The 24,071-nt window shown below is 44.4% G+C and overlaps 1 protein-coding gene across 1 annotated transcript in view; it reads right to left on the minus strand.

The window, feature by feature from the left end:
• TM9SF2 (transmembrane 9 superfamily member 2) overlaps positions 1 to 24,071 on the minus strand; it is a 69,338-nt gene that overhangs the window by 30,070 nt on the left and 15,197 nt on the right. The window contains exons 3-6 of the mRNA XM_027776252.1: positions 17,666 to 17,733; positions 16,157 to 16,250; positions 10,715 to 10,842; positions 1,373 to 1,502 (exon numbers count right to left, since the gene is read on the minus strand). Coding sequence (XP_027632053.1) covers positions 1,373 to 1,502; positions 10,715 to 10,842; positions 16,157 to 16,250; positions 17,666 to 17,733 — 420 coding nt within the window. The remainder of the gene's footprint in view (positions 1 to 1,372; positions 1,503 to 10,714; positions 10,843 to 16,156; positions 16,251 to 17,665; positions 17,734 to 24,071) is intronic.

A 24,071-nucleotide genomic window follows, 5' to 3' on the forward strand; every position in this document is an offset into this window, starting at 1 on the left:
TGGTCACACCGCAATCCCTTCTCCTCCGTTCTCCTCTCGGGATCTTGGGCACGCACGCACACGCGCCCGGCGTGAGTTTTAAGCCACTGGGTCCGGGACACGAACCGCGGTCGACTACGTGGGAGTCCAGCGACATAGCCATTACATTAACTGCTGGTTCCCAAGCTCATGATAGTTTTAACAAACTATATCATTTAATGTCAATTAAATCATACTTACCTGACTGAACAAAACTTATATATTCCCAAATAATATTAATATTTTAAATATATAATATTCTCCAATAATTTTAATTACCTTCTACATTAATGTCTCCATTTTGTTAGTCTTTTTTTGAGGAGAGAGATTTTTGCTATAGGGTGTACGTCTTCACCAAAGAGACAGAGAGGAACAGAGACAGAAAGTAAGACATTATCCCCCAGGAGGGATGGCCATGCCACAACTCCTTCTTTTCCATTCTCCTCTCGGGATTTTGGGCACACACACATATGCGTCTGGCATGTTTTAAGCTGCCAGGTCCAGGACTTGAACTGCAGCTGACTATGTGGGAGTCCAGAGCCGTAACCATTACATCATCTGCTGGTCCCTTATTAATCCATTTTTAAATATAATAGTCTCAAAGACAGATAGGACTCTAGAAAAGGTGTTACTATACTAAACTTATGCTACATGTATTTCAGAGACCTATACAGGAGTCTTTTTGTTTTTGGAGAGGTTTTCGCTATAGGGCGCGTTGCGCTCGTCAGACTGAGAGAGACACAGAGACAGAAAGCGAGAAATCACCCCCCAGGGGGGATGGTCATACCACAATCCCTTCTCCTCCATTCTCCTCTCGGGATCTTAAGCACGCACGCACACGCGCCCAGCGTGAGTTTTAAGCCACCGGGTCTGGGATGCAAACTGTGGTCGACTACGTGGGAGTCCAGCGACATAGCTATTACGCTAACTGCTGGTTCCCATACAGAAGTCTTCTTGACACTCCACTACCCACTTTTACATTTAAGATTAATGCGTCTAATTAGAGTTAGAAAACACCAAGTCCTATGCCCTCACACAGCACTTAGCACACAACAGACACTCGCAGCAAATATGGACTTGCTATGAATTATTCTCATTCTAGAGTTGAACTAAGACATTATTGATCTGGTTTCGGTTTGAGATCTAAGTAATCGTGCTTCAGAGCTTCTCCTTTGTGCTCGTTCAATAAATATTAACCATTTTTGTGTGGGTATTAGGTCGTAGAAAAAGTCATGACATATTTTTCTGTTCTCCTAAGTAAAAACACATCATGACTTTCCCGACAACCCAGTAGACTAAATTCCTCCACCAAAAAGCCACGTTAAGGGCAGAGTGGAGTTTACCGTGAACTTACGTTAATCACACAGGCGTCCTTCGCATGGCCCTTATCTGTAATGTAACAGCCGATAGGAAACCCAGGATTGCAGAACCTCTGGCCATCCTCAACATCGTAGCACCACGTGACAGGCATATTGTCCACAATCCTACGCACAGAAATCAAAGTGAGCAGACAAACCACTAAACAGGGCTAAGGATTACTGCCCAAATCAGTGGCATCACTGTGTAAAATTTCAATGTCTGTAAATGCCTTGAAAACTACAGAGAACCTTGACGAAATGCAGTATTTCACAGTACTAACATCACGACAGTATACGATACACCATAGTGAGGGGGAAACGGTCACTTCTCTAAAACTATAAATGTATACAAGAGTAGGGAGTTTTACAACCTAGTGCACTGCAATTAGTAATTTAACAATACTATCTAGATATCTAAGTATAATTTATCTTAGCGGAACACTCAAAAGCTCTCAACAGCTACAAAGCAATACACCTAACACTGTGGGGATCGTTTATGTAACAGCATAGAAATGAATGTATTTCAGTGTTCAGGTAATTCAATAAAGAGGAAGAGAATATACCTATAAGTAAGATACAGTAAAACGGTCAGCTAACCGGCAAAAGGTAAAACGATGGTGCTATCTATTAAAACTATAATTCTAGGGCTGGCTCCCACATGGCTAACTATGGTCTGAACTCTGGTACCAGAGGCTTGAAAAACATGCTGGGTGTCTGCACGTGCATCCCAGAGTCTTGATGGGAGGAACAGGTGGAGAGAAAAGGATCGTGGCTGGCCACATCCTCTCTCTCTCTCTTTTTGTTTGGAGAGGTTTTTGCTACAAGGTGCATGCACTCGCCAGAGAGAGAGAGACAGAGAGACAGAAAGTGAGAAATCACCCCCCAGGGCGGATGGCCACGACACAATCCCTTCTCCTCCATTCTACTCTCGGGATCTTGGGCACGCATGCACACGTGCCTGGCGTGAGTTTAAGATACTAGGTCCGGACTTGAACCATGGTCGACTACATGGGAGTCCAGCGACAAACAGTACACCAACTGCTGGTCGCTCTCTCTCTCTCTTTCTGGCAAGTGCACATGATCTCTGACAAAACAAAAAACAAACACACCAAAGAAAAGGTAAATCCAAGTTATCTCTAAAAGAAAGGCTGCTATAAAGCTAGAGAACCAAATCTTTGAAGTTCTATGGTGAAAAAAACTTCTTTATAAAAGGAAGATAAAAATAGAGACTAACATTCAGCAGCAACGTGTAACTACATTCAAGTCCGAGCATGTGGTCCCCTGTGCCCAGAGCAAACTGTGGGAAACAAATAAAAAAATTTCTCAAAATACAGCAGCTGTATTATAGTCATAAGACAACACTCCAGGGCATGTTTTATTTCTTAATTAATGTATGCCTCAGGAAGTAAAGTTATGATTCTATATTCGTCCAAGGTGTACACTAATGACCTAATAAAACATGTTTCATCACATTTAAATGCTACTTAATAGCACACAACGTGCCAAAGTTTAGAATCACCGATGCTATTAAGATGCTTACTACGATAACCAGCAGGCTAACAGTTCCAATGAAAAGACTGTAAAAACTGTAAGATATCACAGGCATAAAAACATGCTATGTAGAATAACTAATTCGGATTTTCTATAGGCCTAAAGAATCAGCTATTTTAATTTGTTCAAGAATGAAGTTCAATTACGGACTAAGTCCTAGCAACATATTACATGTTTGTGCTATCAGACTGGAGAGAAAGCATTACATAAAAATTACAGTGCTAGTTACAAAATGAAAAATTAAGAGGCAATTTAGGTTTTCTTTTCTCTCTCTCTCTCTTTTTTTTTGGAGAGGTTTTTGCTACGTGCGCTTGCCAGAAAGAGAGAGACAGAGAGACAGAAGGCGAGAAATCACTCCCGGGGGGATGGCCACGCCGCAATCCCTTCTCCTTCATTCTCCTCTTGGGATCTTGGGCACGCATGCACATGCATCCGGCGTGAGTTTAAGCCACCAGGTTCAGGACTCGGACTGCAGTCGACTCATGGGAGTCTAGTGACAGCCATTATGCCAACTGCTGGTCCCTAGGTTTTCTTCCTTTCTTTTTTTTTTTTTTAAGAATTATTTTATTTAAATTCATTTATTATTTATTTTTTGCCAAGCAGGGACAAAATGAGAGAGAGAGGGAAGGAAAGTGAGAAAGCAAGCCGTCAGGTCTGGGACTTGAACTGTGGTTGGCCATGTGGCAGTCCAGTGCCCTTAATCACATCACCTGCTGGTCCCAGCAATACAGATTTTCTAAATGCAACCACCTGACGTGTGTCATTTATACAATGCCTTGACACAACCTTTTCCTGGTAACAAGATCATTAAAAAAAAAAAAATCCTCTGAAATAAATGTAAGAAAATATACAGAATGTCATTTTTAATTACTGCCTTCCTGCAGATGAGGAGTAATTCCCATCAGTCAGGGTCACGGACACCTGCAGCTGCAGGGCCAGGCCAGGCCAGGGAGCCTGCGTCTTCCACATGGACCCCACATTACTAGGGGGCACCTTGCTGCTGGGCCACCTGCCAGCCCTATTCAAACATCAAAATAAATAAAAATCATATCTCCAAACTTGAGAGACTGAAAAGTCTGAGAAGAGGGCTTGCAGAGACAAAAACGGAACGACTGCTCCACCTTTTCACTATTAAGGACTATAGTCTCCCTCTAGCCCCACCAGCTCTATTTATTCCTAAGGTTTATTTATTTCTTCCATGAGGAAGGGGAGAGAGACAGAAAGAAAGACTGACAGACACAAAGATACAACATTCCCAAAATGTCTTGCTGCTGTGACCACCCCAGCCTCGGCTGGTCCCAGGCCACGTGCCCAGATCTGCGGCCAGCCACGCCTACGCCCAGCACACTCAGTGCAGTCCCAGAGGTGAAGGCACAACGCTCCCAGGCTGCCAGCCTGCAGAGCACCGTGTCTGCTGCTGTGCCACCACCTGCCCCCCACCCGACCCCACTGGACGCGCTCCTCCAATCAAGTTTCATTTATTATCAACTCACTTTCCCCAAAATATTCATTCCGAATGTTTCTGATCAGAATGGGATGCCCCATGCTGCCACAATGCACGCAGATTACAGCCAAAAGCACAGACGCTTGGCATTTTAGTTATTCTATGTAGTTTTAGCATCGATAAACTTACACTATCTATTAGGGTTCTGAAGTTTTTTTTTTTTTTGGAGAGATTTTCACTGTAGGGCGCGTGCGCTTGCCAGACAGACAGAGAGAGACACAGAGACAGAAAGCGAGAAATCACCCCCCAGGGGGGATGGTCACGCCGCAATCCCTTCTCCTCCATTCTCCTCCTGGGATCTTGGGCACACACGCACACGCGCCCGGCGTGAGTTTTAAGCCACCGGGTCCGGGACACGAACTGCGGTCGACTACGTGGGAGTCCAGCGACATAGCCATTACGCTAACTGCTGGTTCCCAGGGTTCTGAAGTTTTGAAATGGCACATCACTGTGGCTTACTAACTTGTGGGACTAATGCTGAAGTGTCTTCAAGGTTCCTTTCTGTCCAGTCTAGGGGTTCTCCAATGCTAAAAAATAATGAGTACTCTGACAGCTAGTTAAATAATCACTTTGTTAACAAAATGTCATAGAGATGTGGAAACATACACAAAAAGTATAATCACAAACCATGCAGAGTATAGGTGAAGGGGGCTCACTTGTCTCATAGCGTATAAAAGCCAGTCTCAAGAATCGTAAACTAGCTTAGGCTACTGACATAGTAAGCCAGTAAGACCCTCAAGGAATGTTCTAAAGTCCAAGATAAAAAAATAAAATAAAATAAAATAAAAGCTATTTATCAACTTAAATAAAAAAGTTAAGTTCTTTTGGGCTAGCCAGTGGTGTGGTGGTTAAGGCAGCTAGATTCCACATGGCTGACTGGGCATTCATGTCCCAGACCTGATGCTTAAAAATCATGCCAAGGGGCTGGCAGGTGGCATGGTGGATTAAGGCGCTGGCTGACACATGGTTGACCATGGTTCAAGTCTTGGACCTGGTGGCTTGCTTTCTCACTTTCCCTTCTTCCCTCTGTTTCTTTCTGGCAAATTAAAAAATAATAACGAACGGAATTAAATCAATAAATACTTAACCCAAAACATGCCAGGCATGTGTAAATACATGACCAAAATCCCAAAGGAGAATGAAGGGACTGTGGCACAGCTATAGCTACGCCTCCTGGGAAGTGACTTCTCTCTCCCTTCCTGTCTCTCGAGAGCACACGCACCTTATAGCAAACCCCCTACCACCACCACACATATTAACTCCTTTTAATGAACTCTCTGTACTGTGAATAATAAACTGGTGGATGATTAAAATGTTATGGGGGGACCCAGCAGGTGGTGTGGTGGTTAAGGCGCTGGAGTCCCACTGGCCAACCTCTGTTTTAGTTCTGGACCTGGTGGCTTACTTTCTCACTTCCCTCACCCCATGTCTCTCTCTGATGGAGTGTACATGCCCTACAGCAAGTTTTTAAAAATATATATGTAATAAAAATAAAATAAAACAATTTTTTAAAATGTTATGGGAGGAAATTATAGTTCATTCATGCAATGGAATACCACATAACTACAAAAAAGAATGAAGAAGATACAGATTGAGTTACCTGACCTGGAAAAACACTGTAACTTTTTTTAAAGGAAACAAGTCAGTCACAGAATGATGTGTACAATAATATTTCAGTTTTGTTTCTTAAAAAAGATACACACCCATTTATATATCTATGTATATATAGAAAATATGCAAATATATATGCAAAGTAATAGTGTTACCTCTAGGGAACAAGAATAAAGAAAACGGGTGTGATAGAAGATTTCTACTTTTTATTTAACATTTTCCTGCACTGTTCATGTTTTTTTCAGATACAGATTACTTTATAATTTAGAAAAGGATTATGCACCCACCTCCAAATACCTTGATGTAAAGCATAAAATAAAACATGCTATATTCATGATAAAATTCCCTAACAAAACACTGCACTTTGGGAACCAGCAGTTAGCATAACGGCTATGTCACTGGACTCCCACGTAGTAGACCACAGTTGGCGTCCCGGACCCGGTGGCTTAAACTCACGCCAGGCGCGTGTGCGTGCGTGCCCAAGATCCTGAGAGGAGAATGGAGGAGAAGGGATTGTGGCGTGACCATCCCCCCTGAGGGGAGATTTCTCGCTTTCTGTCTCTCTGTCTCTCTCTGTCTGTCTGGCGAGCGCACGCACCCTATAGCAAAAACCTCTCCAAAAAAAAAAAAAACATGCACTTTTTTTTTTTTCATTTTAATGCTAGATACAGAGAGAGAGAGAAACCATCTCAGTGGGACATGGTAATGCCTTGGTCCTTTTTCCTCCAATTCTCCAGCGCATCAGGATCCTGGACACGCACACACACAAAAACACATACGCACACAGGCATGACTGGCAAGCTTCCTGGTAGGACTCGACCGCTGGTTGGCCTCTGCACAGTGTTTAAGGCTGGTTATACTTTTATTTTTTATATAAAGAATTATTTTATTTATCTTTATTTCTTTCCTTCCTTCCTTCCTTCCTTTCTTTCTCTTTCTTTTTCTTTCTTTCATCAGAAAGGGACAGCACGAGAGAGAAAGAGAGGGAAAGTGGGAAAGTATGTCGCCAGGTCCAGGACTTGAACCGTCGGTCATGTGGGAGTCCAGCGATCTTAAACACCATGCCACCTGCTGGCCCTAAGTTGGCTATACTTTTAAAGGTCTTTCCAATTCCTATGGCCACATGCTATTTATCTGTCAACTCTATTTATTCATCAAAATCAAGTTAGACAGTACAAACTTTCTGAAATAAGCCAAGGATGGAAACATATCAATTAATAGTTCCAATAAATGGGAATCAGCATTTTCTAATGTGAGTGACTGAATGAAGGACTAAAGTTCATTGTCTAAAATTATTACGTTATATATATGTCTGAGATACCTTACTTTTTTGTTAATAGACCCAGACTCAATCATAAACTTTTTTTAGACAGAGATTTTTGCTATAGGGTACATGTGCTCACCAGAGAGACAGAGAGAGACAGACAGACAGAAAGCAAGAAACCAAATCCTGGGGGTACGGTCATGCCATAAACCCTTCTCCATTCTCCTCTCGGGATCTTGGGCATGCATACACATGCACCTGGCGTGAGTTTAAGCCACCAGGTCCAGGACTCGAATGGCAGTCATCTATGTTGGAGTCCAGTGATGTAACCATTACACCACCTGCTGGTCCCCAATCATAAACTTTTTTTTAAAGAATTATTTTATTTAACTTTATTTATTATCATTATTTTCCAATTTGATCAGAGAGACACAGAGAGAGAGAGGAAGTGAGAATGCAAGCCACCAGGTCCGAGACTTGAACTGTGGTCGGCCATATGGGAGTCCAGAGCCTTTTACCACCATGCCACTGGCCGGCCCCAATCATAAACTTTTTTGACTCAAATGCAAAATCACTATTTATTAGCACTTTTCCAGTTTTTTTTTTTTTTTTTAAAGGTTTTTGCCATAGGGAACATACACTTGCCAGAGAGTAAAAGAGACGGAAAGAACCCCACGTCCCCAGGGGGATGGGCAACATCACAGCCCCCTCTTCTTCACTCTGCTCCTAAGATTCTGAGGATGTACACGCCCCGGTGTGATTTTCAGGTTACCAAGTCCTTGTTTTTTTTTTGGGGGGAAGAGGTTTTTGCTATAGGGCGCATGTGCTTGTCAGAAAGCCAGAGAGAGACAGAAAGCAAGAAATCATCCCCCAGGGGGATGGTCACGCGGCAATCCCTTCTCCTCCATTCTCCTCTCGGAATCTTGGGCATGTATGCACACATGCCCAGAGTGAGTTTAAGCCACCGGGTCTGGGACTTGAACCGTGGTCAACTAGGTGGGAGTCCAGCGACATAGCCATTATGCTAACTGCTGGTCCCACCAGGTCTGTGTTTTGAACCACGATTGGTCATGTGCGAATCTAGTGCTTTAATCACCGTGTCACCTACTGGCTCCTCCAGTTTTTTGTATGTTTTTAAAGCTGAGTAGTTTGAGTTTACAACTGAATACCTATCGCACATCAGTATCACCGAATGCTTTCTAACTTTGTAAACTATTTTGTTGTTAATTATCTTGACATCAAAAGAGGACCTATGGGTCAGGAGGTGGTGCGGAGGTTAAGAAGGCTGGATCCCACATGGCCAACAACATTGTTCAAGTCTCGCTCCTGGCAGCTTGAGATTCACGCTGGGAGTGTGTATGTGCGTGCCCAAGATCCCTGAGGAGACTGGAGAGGGAGTGCATCATGGTCAGCACCCCAGAGGGTGATTTCTTCCTCCTTCTCTGTTTCCAGTGAGCACACATGCCCTACAAAACTAAAAGAAAAGCACAGAGAGAAAAAAAGATCTATGTTTATTGCATCATAAACTAGTTAAAAATACTGGGTCAAGTGAAAAGTCATGACACGCTTTTCATAGAGAAACACATCGTGACTTTTCTGACAACCTAGTATTTCTAGAGGGCCGGAAGGTGGTGTGGAGGTTAAAGCATGGGAATCCACATGGCCGACTGCATGGTTCCAGTCCTGGACCTGGTGGCATAAAAAACAGGCCAGGCACATGTGTGCGCGTGCCTAAGGTCCTGAGAGGAATTGAGGGGAAGGGATTGCAGTGTGTCCAGCCCCCACTGGGGGTGCTTCCTCACTTCCCCTCTCTGTATCTCCTCTCCTGTGAGCCCAGCTGCCCCGCAGCAAATTGAAGGGGGAAAAAAAATGAAACACAATTTAAAGGAAAAACACCCAAGGACATTTCAATCACTTATGAATAAGCAAAGGATCCCAAGTGATATTGATTTAGCAATTAAGGAGCAGTCTCACAGTAGCTTAGCAGAAATGAGCTCTTGGTTTATCAGAAACCAAAGAATGAAAAGACGGAAGCGTCTTTCAAGTTCCTGTTTTGCAGAGGGTCACATGTGACCCATATGTAACCGGCACGTCTCTGAGAGCGCGGCACCTTTCCCTCCCTCGGACAGAGCCCCACTCCCTACCAAAAACTCACTGCAACAGGGCTCAGGTAATGCTGCCAGGTCTGGCCAATCAGAACAAACGCCCTAGTCACAGCCTAGTGCACAGACAGACATATGACCCATGGCTCACGGCTCCCTCCACAGGACTTAGGTTCTGTACATACTGTGCAGAGGAGGAAGCAGACAGGCTTCCACCGAGCATGTGAGCCACAGGACCCGTCAGGTCTGAACTGAGATCCACGGCTCTTGGCTTCCCTGGGGAGGGCAAATGATGCAGTCTGAGATACTGAGGGAGAGGGAGGAAGGCGTCCACCGATGAGGTGTGGTCATGCTGCAATAATTTCTCCTCCATTTCTCTCCCATCAGGATTTTGGGCATGCATGCACTCGTGCCAGAGTGTTTTTCAAGCCTCTAGTACTAGGATTTGAACTGCGTAGTTGGCTATGTGAGATCTGGCTTTCTTAACCAGTAGACCACAGGGCCGGTCCCCAAATGAATTCTTTTCAGAATTTGCTAGAGGGCATGTGTGCTTGCTGGAGACAGACAGACGTTCAAAGGAAAGCACATGAAGACAGTCCTCCTGTCACCATCTCCAGCACCTTACACTTTTCAGAAGAGGCAAAACACGAGGACTATAACCCCACATAACACTGGACATTTGCAAACTAAATTATCTGGAAAAATGACAATTATTATACTTAAAGTTTGGATTGAGTCTTAAAATATTACATGTTTACATATTGCATAAAAAGTGCATACTACTTTGGAAGCAAAAACAGAAGAATTTCGAAAATCCAGTACAGAACTGTTAAAGTTTTATCACGTGTATAACTCACAAGTCAGGCTACACGATACGTGTTTTATCTGGAGCAGAAGCTAGTTATCAAACATTTAACAAATCTTGTTTTGCTTTCCTATGATACTTCTCATGGCCCCCAAGTATCAAATAGTGTTTCTCTAGAAGACTTATTTCCACAAAGCATAAATAGGCTCCTGTTGACTAAACAGGGGTAGAGAAAGTACTCTGTGATCCAAGTCTATTACCAAAAGAAAAGTATCAGAGGTGACCGAAATCTAACCACAGCGAAGAGATGGCACTTCGAATGATGCTGTCAGCTTTACTGAGTAATCCCCTGGCGAGTAAAACTTACCACAAGAAGCATGCTACTACTACAGGCAACAAAAAAGGAAGTCCGTTACTTTGCTATGTTTGTGTAGTCAGAAGTATTTATATGGTTTCGTCTTGAAAGGCCAAAGCAAAAAATTCAAAATCTACATATCTTACCAGTGATGTTGATAATTCAGTAACATGCTTTTTTTCAAGAATTCTAATTTTTGTTTGTCTTCAGCTTTCTCCGTATGGTATGTTTTTGTACAAACAAGCTTACAGGTCTCTTCTTTATTAAACATAAACTGTATTAAAAGAAAGTGGAAAGCAAATTTAAAAAGTCAGATCTTCCAATCTGATACCACAACAGAAAAAAAGTACTGGTCCCATTAAATTACTTAAGAGCATAATAAACATTTTTAATTCCTCATAGCTCAATCAGATTCAAATTCCAACCCTTCCTCATTCCTCTAAAAACCCAAGTCATCATTTTTCCTCTTTATAAAAATGTTTTTCTTTTGGGACCAGCAGTTGGCATAATGGCTGTGTTGCTGGACTCCCATGTAGCCGACCGCAGTTTGAGTCCCAGACCCAGTGACTTAAACTCACGCCAGGCACAGCGTGTGTGTGCGTGCCCAAGATCCCGAGAGAATATAGAAGGGATTGCGGCATGGCCATCCCCCCGGGGGGGTGATTTCTCACTTTCTGTCTGTCTCTCTCTCTGTCTTTCTGGCAAGTGCATGTGCCCTATGGCAAAAACCTCTCAAAAAAAAAATGTTTTTCTTTTTGGGTGTAAACCTGCTCTATATTACAGTAAGACAGTGGCAAGCTGTTTCATGCTGGCTTAGCTTAAAAAACATCATCTGTAAACAGGCAATTATTGGACCTGGGTCTTCTGACCGGCCCTCCCTCCCCCCAGGGCCTAACTTCCTTCTTTGTAAGCTTAGGCTTCTAGGAAAGTGGTGTCACCCACCGCCTGCCTTTCCTCGTTCCTCAAGTCCTTGGCTTTGCTCTTGCACTGCAGTACTCATCTGTCAAAAACACAAACCTGGGGGCCAGCAGGTGGCAGGGTAGTTAGGGTGCTGGACTCCCACATGGTTGACTGCAGTTCAAGTCCTGGACTTGGTAACTTGCTTTTTCACTTCCTCTCTCTCTCTCTTTCTGGTGAGTATATGTGCCCTATAGCACAATCAAGTAATAATAATATAATAAAATAATTCTTTTTAAAAATAGACCTCACAAATCTGTTTAAACCCAACCTGAAAGCAGCACAGCTGAAACACCTGGAAAAACAGCACATTGGCTGCTCTTCCTTCTGATTTCTACTGCACAAGCCACAGAGGGACCTCAACGTTGCCCAGCAGCCATGCCGCCTTCCTGATCCATCCTGCCCCTTCCTCCTACAGGAAGGCCCTGAACTCTGGGCCCCACACCCCAAACTTGGGCAACTCTGTTCTCTCACCTCCCAAATGCAGCCCTGTTCTCAGACTCTGGCCACACCACACCCTCGTCCACTCTCCCCTCCAGTCAGAGCCATCATCGGGCTATATCTGGGCAGCCGGAAAGCCTCGCCTGGTGCTCCCCGGCTTCTCCCCTTCACTGCCATGGCCCATTCTCGACATGGCAGCCAGGACGAGCCTGATAAACCTGAGTCTACTCACAACCCTCCAAGGCTAATCATCTCAGATGTAAAGGCCAAAGTCCTCCCAGTGGCCTCTGAGTCATCAGGTGGTGTGGCTTGGTTACTTCTCTGCCCTCACACCCTACTGTCCTCTCTCTGCTCACCTGCTCACACTGCCCTGGCTTTTTCCTGTTCCGTGAACATGCCAGGCAAGCTCCCACTCAGGGCCCAGGCACCTGCTACTCTTCTTACCCAGGACAGCGTCCCCAGGTGTTCACCTGGCTCACTCCTTTACTCGCTTCAGGATTTTTACTCAAATGTCAATTTCTCAGAGAGACTTCAGAGGGAGAGAGAGAGAAAGCATCCAGCAATGGGGTGTGGTCATGCTGCAATCATATCTCCATTTCTCTCCCATCAGGATTTCGAGCATGCATGCACTCGTGCCCAGTGTTTTTCAAGCCTCTAAGACTAGGATTTGAACTGCATCGCAGTCTATGTGAGGTCTGGCTTCCTAACCACTAAGCCACAAGAGCAGTCCAAACATTAGATTTTTCAAATTTTCTATAGAGGGGGACCAGCAGTTAGAATAATGGCTGTCGCTGGACCCCCATGTAGTTGACCGTGGTTCGCATCCCGGACCCAGTGACTTAAAACGCACGCTGGGCACGTGTGCAGGCATGCCCAAGATCCCGAGAGGAGAATGGAGAAGGGATTGTGGTGTGGCCATCTCCTCTGGGGAGTGATTTCTCGCTTTCTATCTCTCTGTCTGTCTCTGTCTGTCTGGCAAGCACACACCCTATAGAAAAAACCTTTCCAAAAAAAAAAAAAAAGAAAAAAAAATTATCATAGATACCAGGGACAATGTGGGAGGAGGGTGGGAGATAGCAAAGGGTGAGAGGTAGGGAATCAAGAATGGGGGAAAAAAGTACAGGAAACAAGAAATGGAAAATTATTTGTTGACGATAACACATACGTTGATGTGCTTGACTGAACCAATATACAGTGTATTCTGGATGGAAATTCTTATTTTGTATGTTGTAATGATGTACAATGAATGAATGTAAATAAATAAATTTAAATTAAAAATTTTTTTTTCAAAATTTGCTAGAAGGCATACGCTTTTGCTGGAGGGAGACAGAGAAAGAGGAGGGAAGCCCCTCCTGTGGGGACATTCGTGCTGGGATTCCTTCTCTCCATTAGGATCGAAGATCCGCCAGGAAGAGATTTCTGCTGGTTCACGCTGAATCCCCGTCTACCCCAGTGCCTGGCAGAGTGGGTCTCACCGCTGCGTTCACCGAGTGACTGAGTGTGACTGGTCAGACAAGTTTATGACGCTATAAAACACGGCTCCAACGTCACGTAATATACGCGATATCTTGCCCTGGTGTTTTCCTGACCTCACGGAAGTCACGGGTAAAGGGTGGCAGAGCAGATTTGATTTTGTTGCTGGTTATTACCATTGTCTTTACTGCAGATCAAAAATAGGGGGAAAATCTTTGAAAATAAAGGATCTAAGACTCAACAGTGGGGCTAGCAGGTGGCATGGAGGTTAAGTGGGCTGGATCATACATGGCTGACCCTGTGGTTTGAATCCTGGACTCAGTGGCTTGAAAGTCACACTGGGCAGGTGCACAGGTGTGCCCAAAATCCTGAGAGGAAAACAGAGGAGGGAGGACTGTGGTGTGGCATATGCCCGGAGGTGATTTCTCAAATTCTCTCTTTCTCTGTCTCTCTGGCAAGCACAGGCACCTTATAGCAAAAACTAAAAAAAAAAAAAAAAAAAAAAAAAAAATGTCCCCGTCTCAAGAAAAAAATAAATTTTTAAAAAAATCTGCCGTGGAGTGAAAAACACTGGCCCACGCACTTGCGGCCGGCATGGGAAACCTCATCTCTCAGCCCCTCATTTCTGTTCACCAATACTTTGGCCCTGAAAAGTTCTTCTGTCCCTCCCGTCTGGGGTTTAGAGAATTCATTTTAGTACATATCTGGATCCTAAAAAATTCTCTGAAACTCAGGGAAAACGTGAAGTACACATCTCTCTCCATTTCAAAGCGATCCTGTTCACCTATTTACCTTAACTACTAGGTCAAAGGATTACATCTTAAAAGCACCATGTTGAGAAGAGACCCAACCAAGGGAAGTGATCACCTGTCGTGTCTATCCCAAGGGGGCAAGTCTGCATGCCCAGCCCTTGTTCCTGCTCTCTGGCTGAGCCATCTGTTTATAGCCAGAAACTCCTGTCCTTTGTGGTCACTGATGGCATCACTGCTGTTCCTCCCGCCCACCAGGTCTCAAGGACAAGGCATAAACGTAGATTTAGGCCTTCGCATCTACTATCTTTAAAAATCTCCGGGACCCAGGAGGTGGTGTAATGTTAAGACGTTAGACTCCCACATGGCTGACCACAGTTTGAGTCTGGATCGGTGGCCTGAAAATCACACAGGCACATGGGCATGCATACCCAAAATGCCAAGAGGGAAATGGAAGAGAAAGGATCATGGTATGGCCATCCCTCTGGGGGCAGGGAGGGCATGACTTCTCATTTCCCCCCTCTCTGTCTCTGTTTCTCTCTGGTGAGTGCATACACCTATGGTAAAAAAAAATCTAAACACACCTCAGGGCCAGCAAGTGGCGTGGAAGTTAAGGTGCTCGATCTCACATGGCTGACTGCACGGATTAAGACCTGGGCCCCACAGCTTCAAAATCATGCCAGGCATATATGTGTGTGTGCCCAAAATCCAGAGAGGAGGCTGGACGGGGTGTGGTCATCCTCCCTGGGGATGACTCCACTTTCTCTCTCTGGTGAGTACACAAGCCCTGTAGCAAAACTACAAAGCAAAACTAGCCGGCATCTTTAGGGTAGAAAATTCCAGACCAGAATATCTGAAAAGGGTGTATCTGTGATTGTGAACTATAAACCTGCGTGATGATGTGTCTCTGTCCCAGGGCTTCACAGAGCAGGTGCAGGTGCTCGGGGGTAAAGTACGAGGGGATGGATCTGGGCGTGAGGGTTTGTGGATAGACACTCCACGTGATTAAGAGCCGAGAGGGGCAGGTGGGTGGCTAGGCTGGGGTCCAAGACATCAGGCAGAGGGAGGTGAAGCCAGGCGTGGCAGCTGTCAGACTGGGGAACACTGGAGTCAAGTTACAGCCATTAGAATGAACGTTATCACTGGGATAGAGAGAGAGAGCTAAGAGGAAAATGCAAAGTGAAAACATCAATACCCAGTCTAACTTACAGAAGCTCACAGGTACCTAGAAAATTTCAGGAAAGATGAACGAGGAACTCTGAAGTAGAACTCGGAGAAGAGAAGCTGACCTCACTTTACATTCTTCTGTACACTGAAGTTTTTATATGGTGATACGTTATTATAAACTACGTTAATTTTTCTAAAAGAGAAAGACCATTGTTCTTTGTACAGCAAAAAAGCAGATATAGAATGAACAAGGGACTGCGTGCTGAGGAAGGAAGGACATTAGCCTTATAAGAGACTTTCAAAGGTCAAACAATTCTGGGAGATGAAGAAACACATATTTTGAAGAGAGTACCATACATCGGGCTTAGTTTGGTTTAACTAGTGTCCTAAAAATGTATCAAAGATGTTCCGAACATATTTTCAATGGTCGAAATGGAAAAGTAAGCTTCTAAAAAGCCCAACTGGGAAGCCCAGACATTACGTTGAATATGTGCTAACAGGAAAGTCCACAGATACTGCTCAAAAAGAGAGGGAGAGGCTCGGAGCAGCTGGGATGCATCTCCACCGCAGACCTTCAGGCACCGCCTTCCCATTTACAACACAAGCTGTATGAATGCTTATTAAGACAGACTTGTCGATGATAAATGCAAAGAATCTTTCAACACTGATTTTAAGAACTTGTTCCTGGATGCCAAAGAGGAATGAATTCCTCCTGAGCTGTGAGAGCAAAGTTATCTCAGGGTTTTTTTTTTTTTAAAAAGCTGAAAGTAATTAATTTTTATATTAACACTAAATACAAACCTTATACGGTGAAGGTTCAATTCTTTCCCCAAACAATACTTGACCAAGATTTTCAGATGGGCGTTTTCCTTCTGATGCTTGGCAAAAATCAAACCTAGGGGAAGAGTACTTAAGTTTTTAAACACGAAAGGAAACAGTAAAATATCACACCTGAGCCAATCCTGAGAGCAAATTAATGAGGTCCTGATCATTCCGGCAGCTCCAACAGATGAGTAAGAAATACGTTCGTATCTGACTTCTGTGCACCACCTCCCCCCAAAACCAAACACCTGAAAATTGTGCCTTAGAATACTCTGATTGTAATGTAAATTTCGGCATTTAAAAAACCGACATGTTATAATTTATTTTTCTTCATTCTAAGGCTAAAAATTGTTACATCATTATTCTTCAAGAGAATTTTGCACAACTTATCTCCTTTGGTTATAACTTTCTAATCCAAACCTTTGCTTAGTAATAACACTTCAGGAATACGTGTCAAGTCAACCTGGGGTCTGTCTCATTCATACACTGGCCCACACATTCCAAAGCATAGCTAGAGTTGAGAGAAGCCACATCCAGTCACCTGTGAGAGTCTCTCTGTGCTGTAACTCCCTTATACTAATAACTGACTTCAATAAAGTTTTGTTTAAATGACAGCCTAGTGGCCAGCAGGTGGCATGGTGGTTAAGGCACTGGATTCCATGTCTGACCACAGTTCGAGTCCTGGACCTGGCAGCTTGAAAATCACACCAGATACGTGTTTGTGCGTACTCAAAATCCCAGGAGGAGAATGGAGGTGAAGGGATTGCAGTGTGGCTCTCCCCAGGGTAATGTCTCATTTTCCCTCTAACTATTTTGTCTCTCTCCTGCAAGTGTACATACCATATGGCAGAAACCTGGAAGGAAAAAAAAGAAAGAAAGAAAGAAAGAAAGAAAGAAAGAAAGAAAGAAAGAAAGAAAGAAAGAAAGAAAAAAAGAAAATGGCTTTTTCTCCAGGCAGATAAAAAAGAAAACTCAGGGTCAGCCGGTGGAATGGTGATTAAAGTGCTGGACTCCCACGTGGTTGACCATGGTTCAAGTCCTGGACCTGGTGACTTGAAACTCACAGCAGGCACATGTGAATGCGTGCCCAAAATCTCAAGAGGAAAACAGAGGAGAAGGGATTGTAGCATGGCCACCCCTATTGGAGGGTGATTCCTCACTTTCTCTCTCTCCAGCTCCACCTCTTCAGTGAGCACATGCTCCCTATAGCAAAAAATCTCTCTCAAAAAAAAAGCAAACAAAAAAAAAGTAAAAGAAAAAGAAAAAGAAACCTCATTGTTTTAGTTAGTGCTTCTGTTGTTTTGCAAAGCAAGAGAAATTGAGAATCACATCTTAACCCTTCCTTGGAAGAGTATAACTTAGTAAGTGTTTTCAGGCCCTGTACATAAATTTTCTAAATGCATGTAAATTTATCCAAACCGTGGAGAAAATATATGTGTCAAATTCTGATGAGTCACATGTTTTAAATAAAAACTAATGAAAACTTACGCCGTATATTCATAAGGAAGAACAGATTCCACCGAGTCAAGTCTGTTCACAAATAGTTCTATTTCAGCCTGAAAATAAGGAAACACAAAGTTAGAATAAAAATGATTGGAGATCAAGACTTACGTCATCCTCAGAACAGAGAGCTATGTGCAATTTTATAATCTCCTAGCTCCTTTAAACAATTCTCTTATAAATCCATTCACTGAGTAGGTTTACATGCATTTACTGTACAATACACCAAAATAACTTTCCAAGTTCCAGATGTCTCTACTGTTCTTACACTCATCACATCGATACAGACGCTGGTTTTTTTTTTGGAGAGGTTTTCACTATAGGGTGCGTGCGCTCGCCAGCCAGCCAGAGACAGAAAGCGAGAAATCACCCCCCAGGGGGGATGGTCACGCCGCAATCCCTTCTCCTCCATTCTCCTCTTGAGATCTTGGGCAGGCACGCACGCACACGTGCCCGGTGTGAGCTTTAAGCCATTGGGTCCGGGACTCGAACCATAGTCAACTACGTGGGAGTCCAGCGACATAGCCATTATGTTAACCGCTGGTTCCCCAGATGCTGCTTTTGAAAATGTGGCTTCCCTGGGCCAGCAGGTGGCATGGAGGTTAAAGCACTGGATCCCAGATGGCCAACTGCATGGTTTGAGTTCCGGACCTGGCAACTTGAAAATCACACTGGGCATATGTGTGTGGATACCCAAAATCCTGAGAGGAGAAGAGACTGGAGGAGAAGGGATTGTGGAGTGGCCACTCTCCTCGGGGGTGATTTTTCACTTTTCCTCTTTCTCTTTTCTCTCTAGTGAGCACGCACACCCTATAGCAAAAACCAACAGAAAGAAAGGAAAAAAAGTAGTCCCCAAATTTGTTATTTAATCTGCGGCATAAAAATTATTTTAATTTAAAAAATACATATATATAAATTATTTTAACTAAAAAATACATACGCACATATATGTATGTATTTTTTTTTCAAGGTTTTTGCCATAGGACCCATGCACTTGCCAAAGAGAAACAGAGAGAGAGGAAAAGTGAGAAATCATCCCCCCAGGAGGCGGGGCGGCCACCTTGCAATCTCTTCTCCTCTAATCTCCTCCTGGGATTTTGGGCATGCACACACATGGTATTATGTTCAAGCCACCAGGTCTGGGACTCGAACCACTGCTGATTATGTGGGAGTCAAGCACCTTCACTATGCCCTATACAAATAGTTTTAACCTCTTTTACCAAGAAATACTGTAAGGTTGGTTAGAAATTTATAAATCAAGGGACCAGCAGTTGGCGTAATGGCTATGGCGCTGGACTCCCATGTAGTCGACCATGGTTCGTATCCCGGACCCGGTGGCTTAAAACTCACGTTGGGCGCGTGTGCGTGCGTGCCCAAGATCCCGAGAGGAGAATGGAGAAGGGATTGCGGTGTGACCATACCCCCCTGGGGGTTGATTTCTCGCTTTCTGTCTCTCTGTCTCTCTCTGTCTGGCGAGCGCATGCGCCCTATAGCAAAAACCTCTCCAAAGAAAGAAAAAGAAAAAAAAATTTATAAATCAACTATACTAGCAGTGCAATTCATGCACATGAATACTAAGCAGGCAGGAGACGATGAACGTGGTCTAACGCCAGAGGGCTGCTTTGATCAATGGGAGAAGGTTGACCGATGAGGTACTGTAATGACGTGACGTGCAAGATCACCAATCAAGTTCAACAATGGGGGCGGGAAGAAAAGTTGTATCAACCTACTAGGAAAAATGGGGTAATTCAGCTTCCAAAATGTCTCCCACATACTTGAAGTTCCACAGGACTGTCACACACACCTTCTCAATGGGCGCTCATTTCTATTCGTGACAGAAACCAGCTGACAAGCCACTTCTGCCCGGAGGTACTTTTGTTGAAAAGAAGGAAGGAAGGGACGAAGGCAAGGAAAAACAGAAAGATCACATAGGGGCTATCTGCCCGGGGCAGGTACTTTCAGAGCTGGTGTCCTCAGCTGCCTGTGCACACTGGGATCGCAGTGCCACCCGAAACACACTCGTCATTCGGGTCTCACTCGGCAGTCCTCTGTCCTCCTGTCAGCCCCGAGAGCAAGAGGAGGTGTTTGGTGCACAATTAAAACAAACTATTCACAGCAGTACGTGGCTAATGGAAAGCAGCAAACACGGCAGGCAAAAAGAAGGATTCTGAGGCCAGGTTGCCTGGGTTCAAATCCCGGTGCCTTCACTTAGGCTGTGGCTTTGGTCGACTTATCTGCAAACTCCCAACAGAGGTGAAATTCCCAACACAGGGCTTAGTCTACCAAAATAACTTCCACTAATTAGAAAGGGTCAACATTGCTATGAAGAGACGTCGAAATTAAAAAAAAAAAAAAAAAAAAACAAAAAAACCCACATCTAATATACCTTAGCTTCACTGAAAGGTAACTGAGACCAGCAGATAGCTGGTTACATTGCAAGACTCACAGGGTCAACCATGGTTCGAGTCCCAGAACTGGCAGCTTCAAAGTCATGCCGGGTGCATGTGCGTGCGTGCCCAAAATCCTGAGTAGAGCATGGAGGAGAAGGGACCGCAGTGTGGCCAACCCCCGTAGGGGGTGATTTCTTACTTTCTGTCTGTCTCTCTCTGTCATTCCAGCAAGTACATCTCTCTCTCTCTCTCTCTAAAAAAAAAAAAAGACTGAAAGGTAAAGGTAACTAAAAAGCTAATTCAGTTTTCATCTCTAGATTCCTTCCTAGGAAGAAATGTAGACAATATACATGCTACACAACCTTCTATGTTTAAGTTTCAAAATCTACAAGCTACACCATCAGACAAGCTGAATTGTTCTTGCTACGATTAACTTAATTGGTTATTCTCAACTTTGTTTGGTACTCTGAAGCCAGGCTGCCACAGCTTCAATGCTTACTCTGACACTCAGCTGTGTGACCTTGGGCAAGTCTCTTTACTTCCTATACTTCAGTTTCGTCGTCTATAAATTAAAATAATAATCCCTGCTTCAAGTTTTTAGAAATCATTCCCCAAGGTGATGGCCATGCCACAATCCCTTCTCTATTCTCCTCTCGGGATCTAGGGCACACATGCACACATGCCCGGCGTGCGGTTTAAGCCACTGGGTCCGGGACTTGAACTGTGGTCAAATACATGAGAGTCCCGTGACGTAACCATTACTCTATCTGCTGGTCCCTTCAAGTTGTTTTTTTAAGTTAGATCTAAGATGGGCTGACCATGTAGCCTAGCTGTTAAGGGAACTAGATCCCATACGATGGACCCAAGTTCAAATACCAGCCCCAGTGGCTTGAAAAACACAGTAGGCATGTGCCTATGTATGCCCCATATCCCAACGGGATGGTGAAATGGAGGAGAAAGGACTCAGAGCGACTGTGCCCCACGGGGGGTACTGTCTTCTCATTCTCCATCACACCCAATGCACCTTCTGACAGTTTTTTTTTAAAGGTGGGGGAGGGGGATTCAAGAGCGATGCCTGGCAGAAAGTGCAATCTAAGTGTTTATTGCCGGTCCCGCTACCCAACAGAGCTTAAGGTAACGGTGGGGATGTTCTTCATCTGCACTGCCAAACACACTAGCCGATGGCCAAGCATGGCTACTGAGCACTTAGGATGTCGTTACTGAGGCCAAAGAACTAAATTTTACTTTTGCTTAATTTTAAATATAAATAGTCATGAGAAGCAAACGGCACCCTGAGGGAAAGTACAGCATGCAGTCAGGACCCTTCACACACCAGCTCATCATATCATGACACTTCTTTATTTACACACCAGCTCATCGTATCATGGCACTCCTCTATTTACACACCAGCTCATCCTATCATGGCACTCCTCTATTTACACACCAGCTCATCCTATCATGGCACTCCTCTATTTACACACCAGCTCATCCTATCATGGCACTCCTCTATTTACACACCAGCTCATCCTATCATGGCACTCCTCTATTTACACACCAGCTCATCCTATCATGGCACTCCTCTATTTACACACCAGCTCATCCTATCATGGCACTCCTCTATTTACACACCAGCTCATCCTATCATGGCACTCCTCTATTTACACACCAGCTCATCCTATCATGGCACTCCTCTATTTACACACCAGCTCATCCTATCATGGCACTCCTCTATTTACACACCAGCTCATCCTATCATGGCACTCCTCTATTTACACACCAGCTCATCCTATCATGGCACTCCTCTATTTACACACCAGCTCATCCTATCATGGCACTCCTCTATTTACACACCAGCTCATCCTATCATGGCACTCCTCTATTTACACACCAGCTCATCCTATCATGGCACTCCTCTATTTACACACCAGCTCATCCTATCATGGCACTCCTCTATTTACACACCAGCTCATCCTATCATGGCACTCCTCTATTTACACACCAGCTCATCCTATCATGGCACTCCTCTATTTACACACCAGCTCATCCTATCATGGCACTCCTCTATTTACACACCAGCTCATCCTATCATGGCACTCCTCTATTTACACACCAGCTCATCCTATCATGGCACTCCTCTATTTACACACCAGCTCATCCTATCATGGCACTCCTCTATTTACACACCAGCTCATCCTATCATGGCACTCCTCTATTTACACACCAGCTCATCCTATCATGGCACTCCTCTATTTACACACCAGCTCATCCTATCATGGCACTCCTCTATTTACACACCAGCTCATCCTATCATGGCACTCCTCTATTTACACACCAGCTCATCCTATCATGGCACTCCTCTATTTACACACCAGCTCATCCTATCATGGCACTCCTCTATTTACACACCAGCTCATCCTATCATGGCACTCCTCTATTTACACACCAGCTCATCCTATCATGGCACTCCTCTATTTACACACCAGCTCATCCTATCATGGCACTCCTCTATTTACACACCAGCTCATCCTATCATGGCACTCCTCTATTTACACACCAGCTCATCCTATCATGGCACTCCTCTATTTACACACCAGCTCATCCTATCATGGCACTCCTCTATTTACACACCAGCTCATCCTATCATGGCACTCCTCTATTTACACACCAGCTCATCCTATCATGGCACTCCTCTATTTACACACCAGCTCATCCTATCATGGCACTCCTCTATTTACACACCAGCTCATCCTATCATGGCACTCCTCTATTTACACACCAGCTCATCCTATCATGGCACTCCTCTATTTACACACCAGCTCATCCTATCATGGCACTCCTCTATTTACACACCAGCTCATCCTATCATGGCACTCCTCTATTTACACACCAGCTCATCCTATCATGGCACTCCTCTATTTACACACCAGCTCATCCTATCATGGCACTCCTCTATTTACACACCAGCTCATCCTATCATGGCACTCCTCTATTTACACACCAGCTCATCCTATCATGGCACTCCTCTATTTACACACCAGCTCATCCTATCATGGCACTCCTCTATTTACACACCAGCTCATCCTATCATGGCACTCCTCTATTTACACACCAGCTCATCCTATCATGGCACTCCTCTATTTACACACCAGCTCATCCTATCATGGCACTCCTCTATTTACACACCAGCTCATCCTATCATGGCACTCCTCTATTTACACACCAGCTCATCCTATCATGGCACTCCTCTATTTACACACCAGCTCATCCTATCATGGCACTCCTCTATTTACACACCAGCTCATCCTATCATGGCACTCCTCTATTTACACACCAGCTCATCCTATCATGGCACTCCTCTATTTACACACCAGCTCATCCTATCATGGCACTCCTCTATTTACACACCAGCTCATCCTATCATGGCACTCCTCTATTTACACACCAGCTCATCCTATCATGGCACTCCTCTATTTACACACCAGCTCATCCTATCATGGCACTCCTCTATTTACACACCAGCTCATCCTATCATGGCACTCCTCTATTTACACACCAGCTCATCCTATCATGGCACTCCTCTATTTACACACCAGCTCATCCTATCATGGCACTTCTTTATTTCTTCGAACGAGAGACAAAGAAAGGAGAGGACAACCTCAACAAGGTCCTCACGCCGTGATCCACCCCCAGCCTTAACTAGCCTTGATCACAAGCGTTCCCGCCATGCACAAGGAGGTCCAGGGATGTGAATCCAGGGCTTCTCACAGGCGGATCCAGCTGTGCCACCACCTCATTCAATTTTTACTCTTGTCACTTCAATCTTTTCTTTCCCTGGAAATAGAAGTCTAATTTTTGGGACCAGCAGAGGGCATAATGGTTACGTTGCTGGACTCCCACATAGTCAACCATGATTCGAGTCCCAGACCCAGTAGCTTAAATCTCATGCTGGGTGTGCGTGTGTGCCCAAGATCCTGAGAGGAGAATGGAGGAGAAGGGACTGTGGC

The sequence above is a fragment of the Tupaia chinensis genome, unplaced genomic scaffold, assembly GCF_000334495.1.
Source record: "Tupaia chinensis unplaced genomic scaffold, TupChi_1.0 Scaffold000057_1, whole genome shotgun sequence".
Lineage (NCBI taxonomy): Eukaryota > Metazoa > Chordata > Mammalia > Scandentia > Tupaiidae > Tupaia > Tupaia belangeri.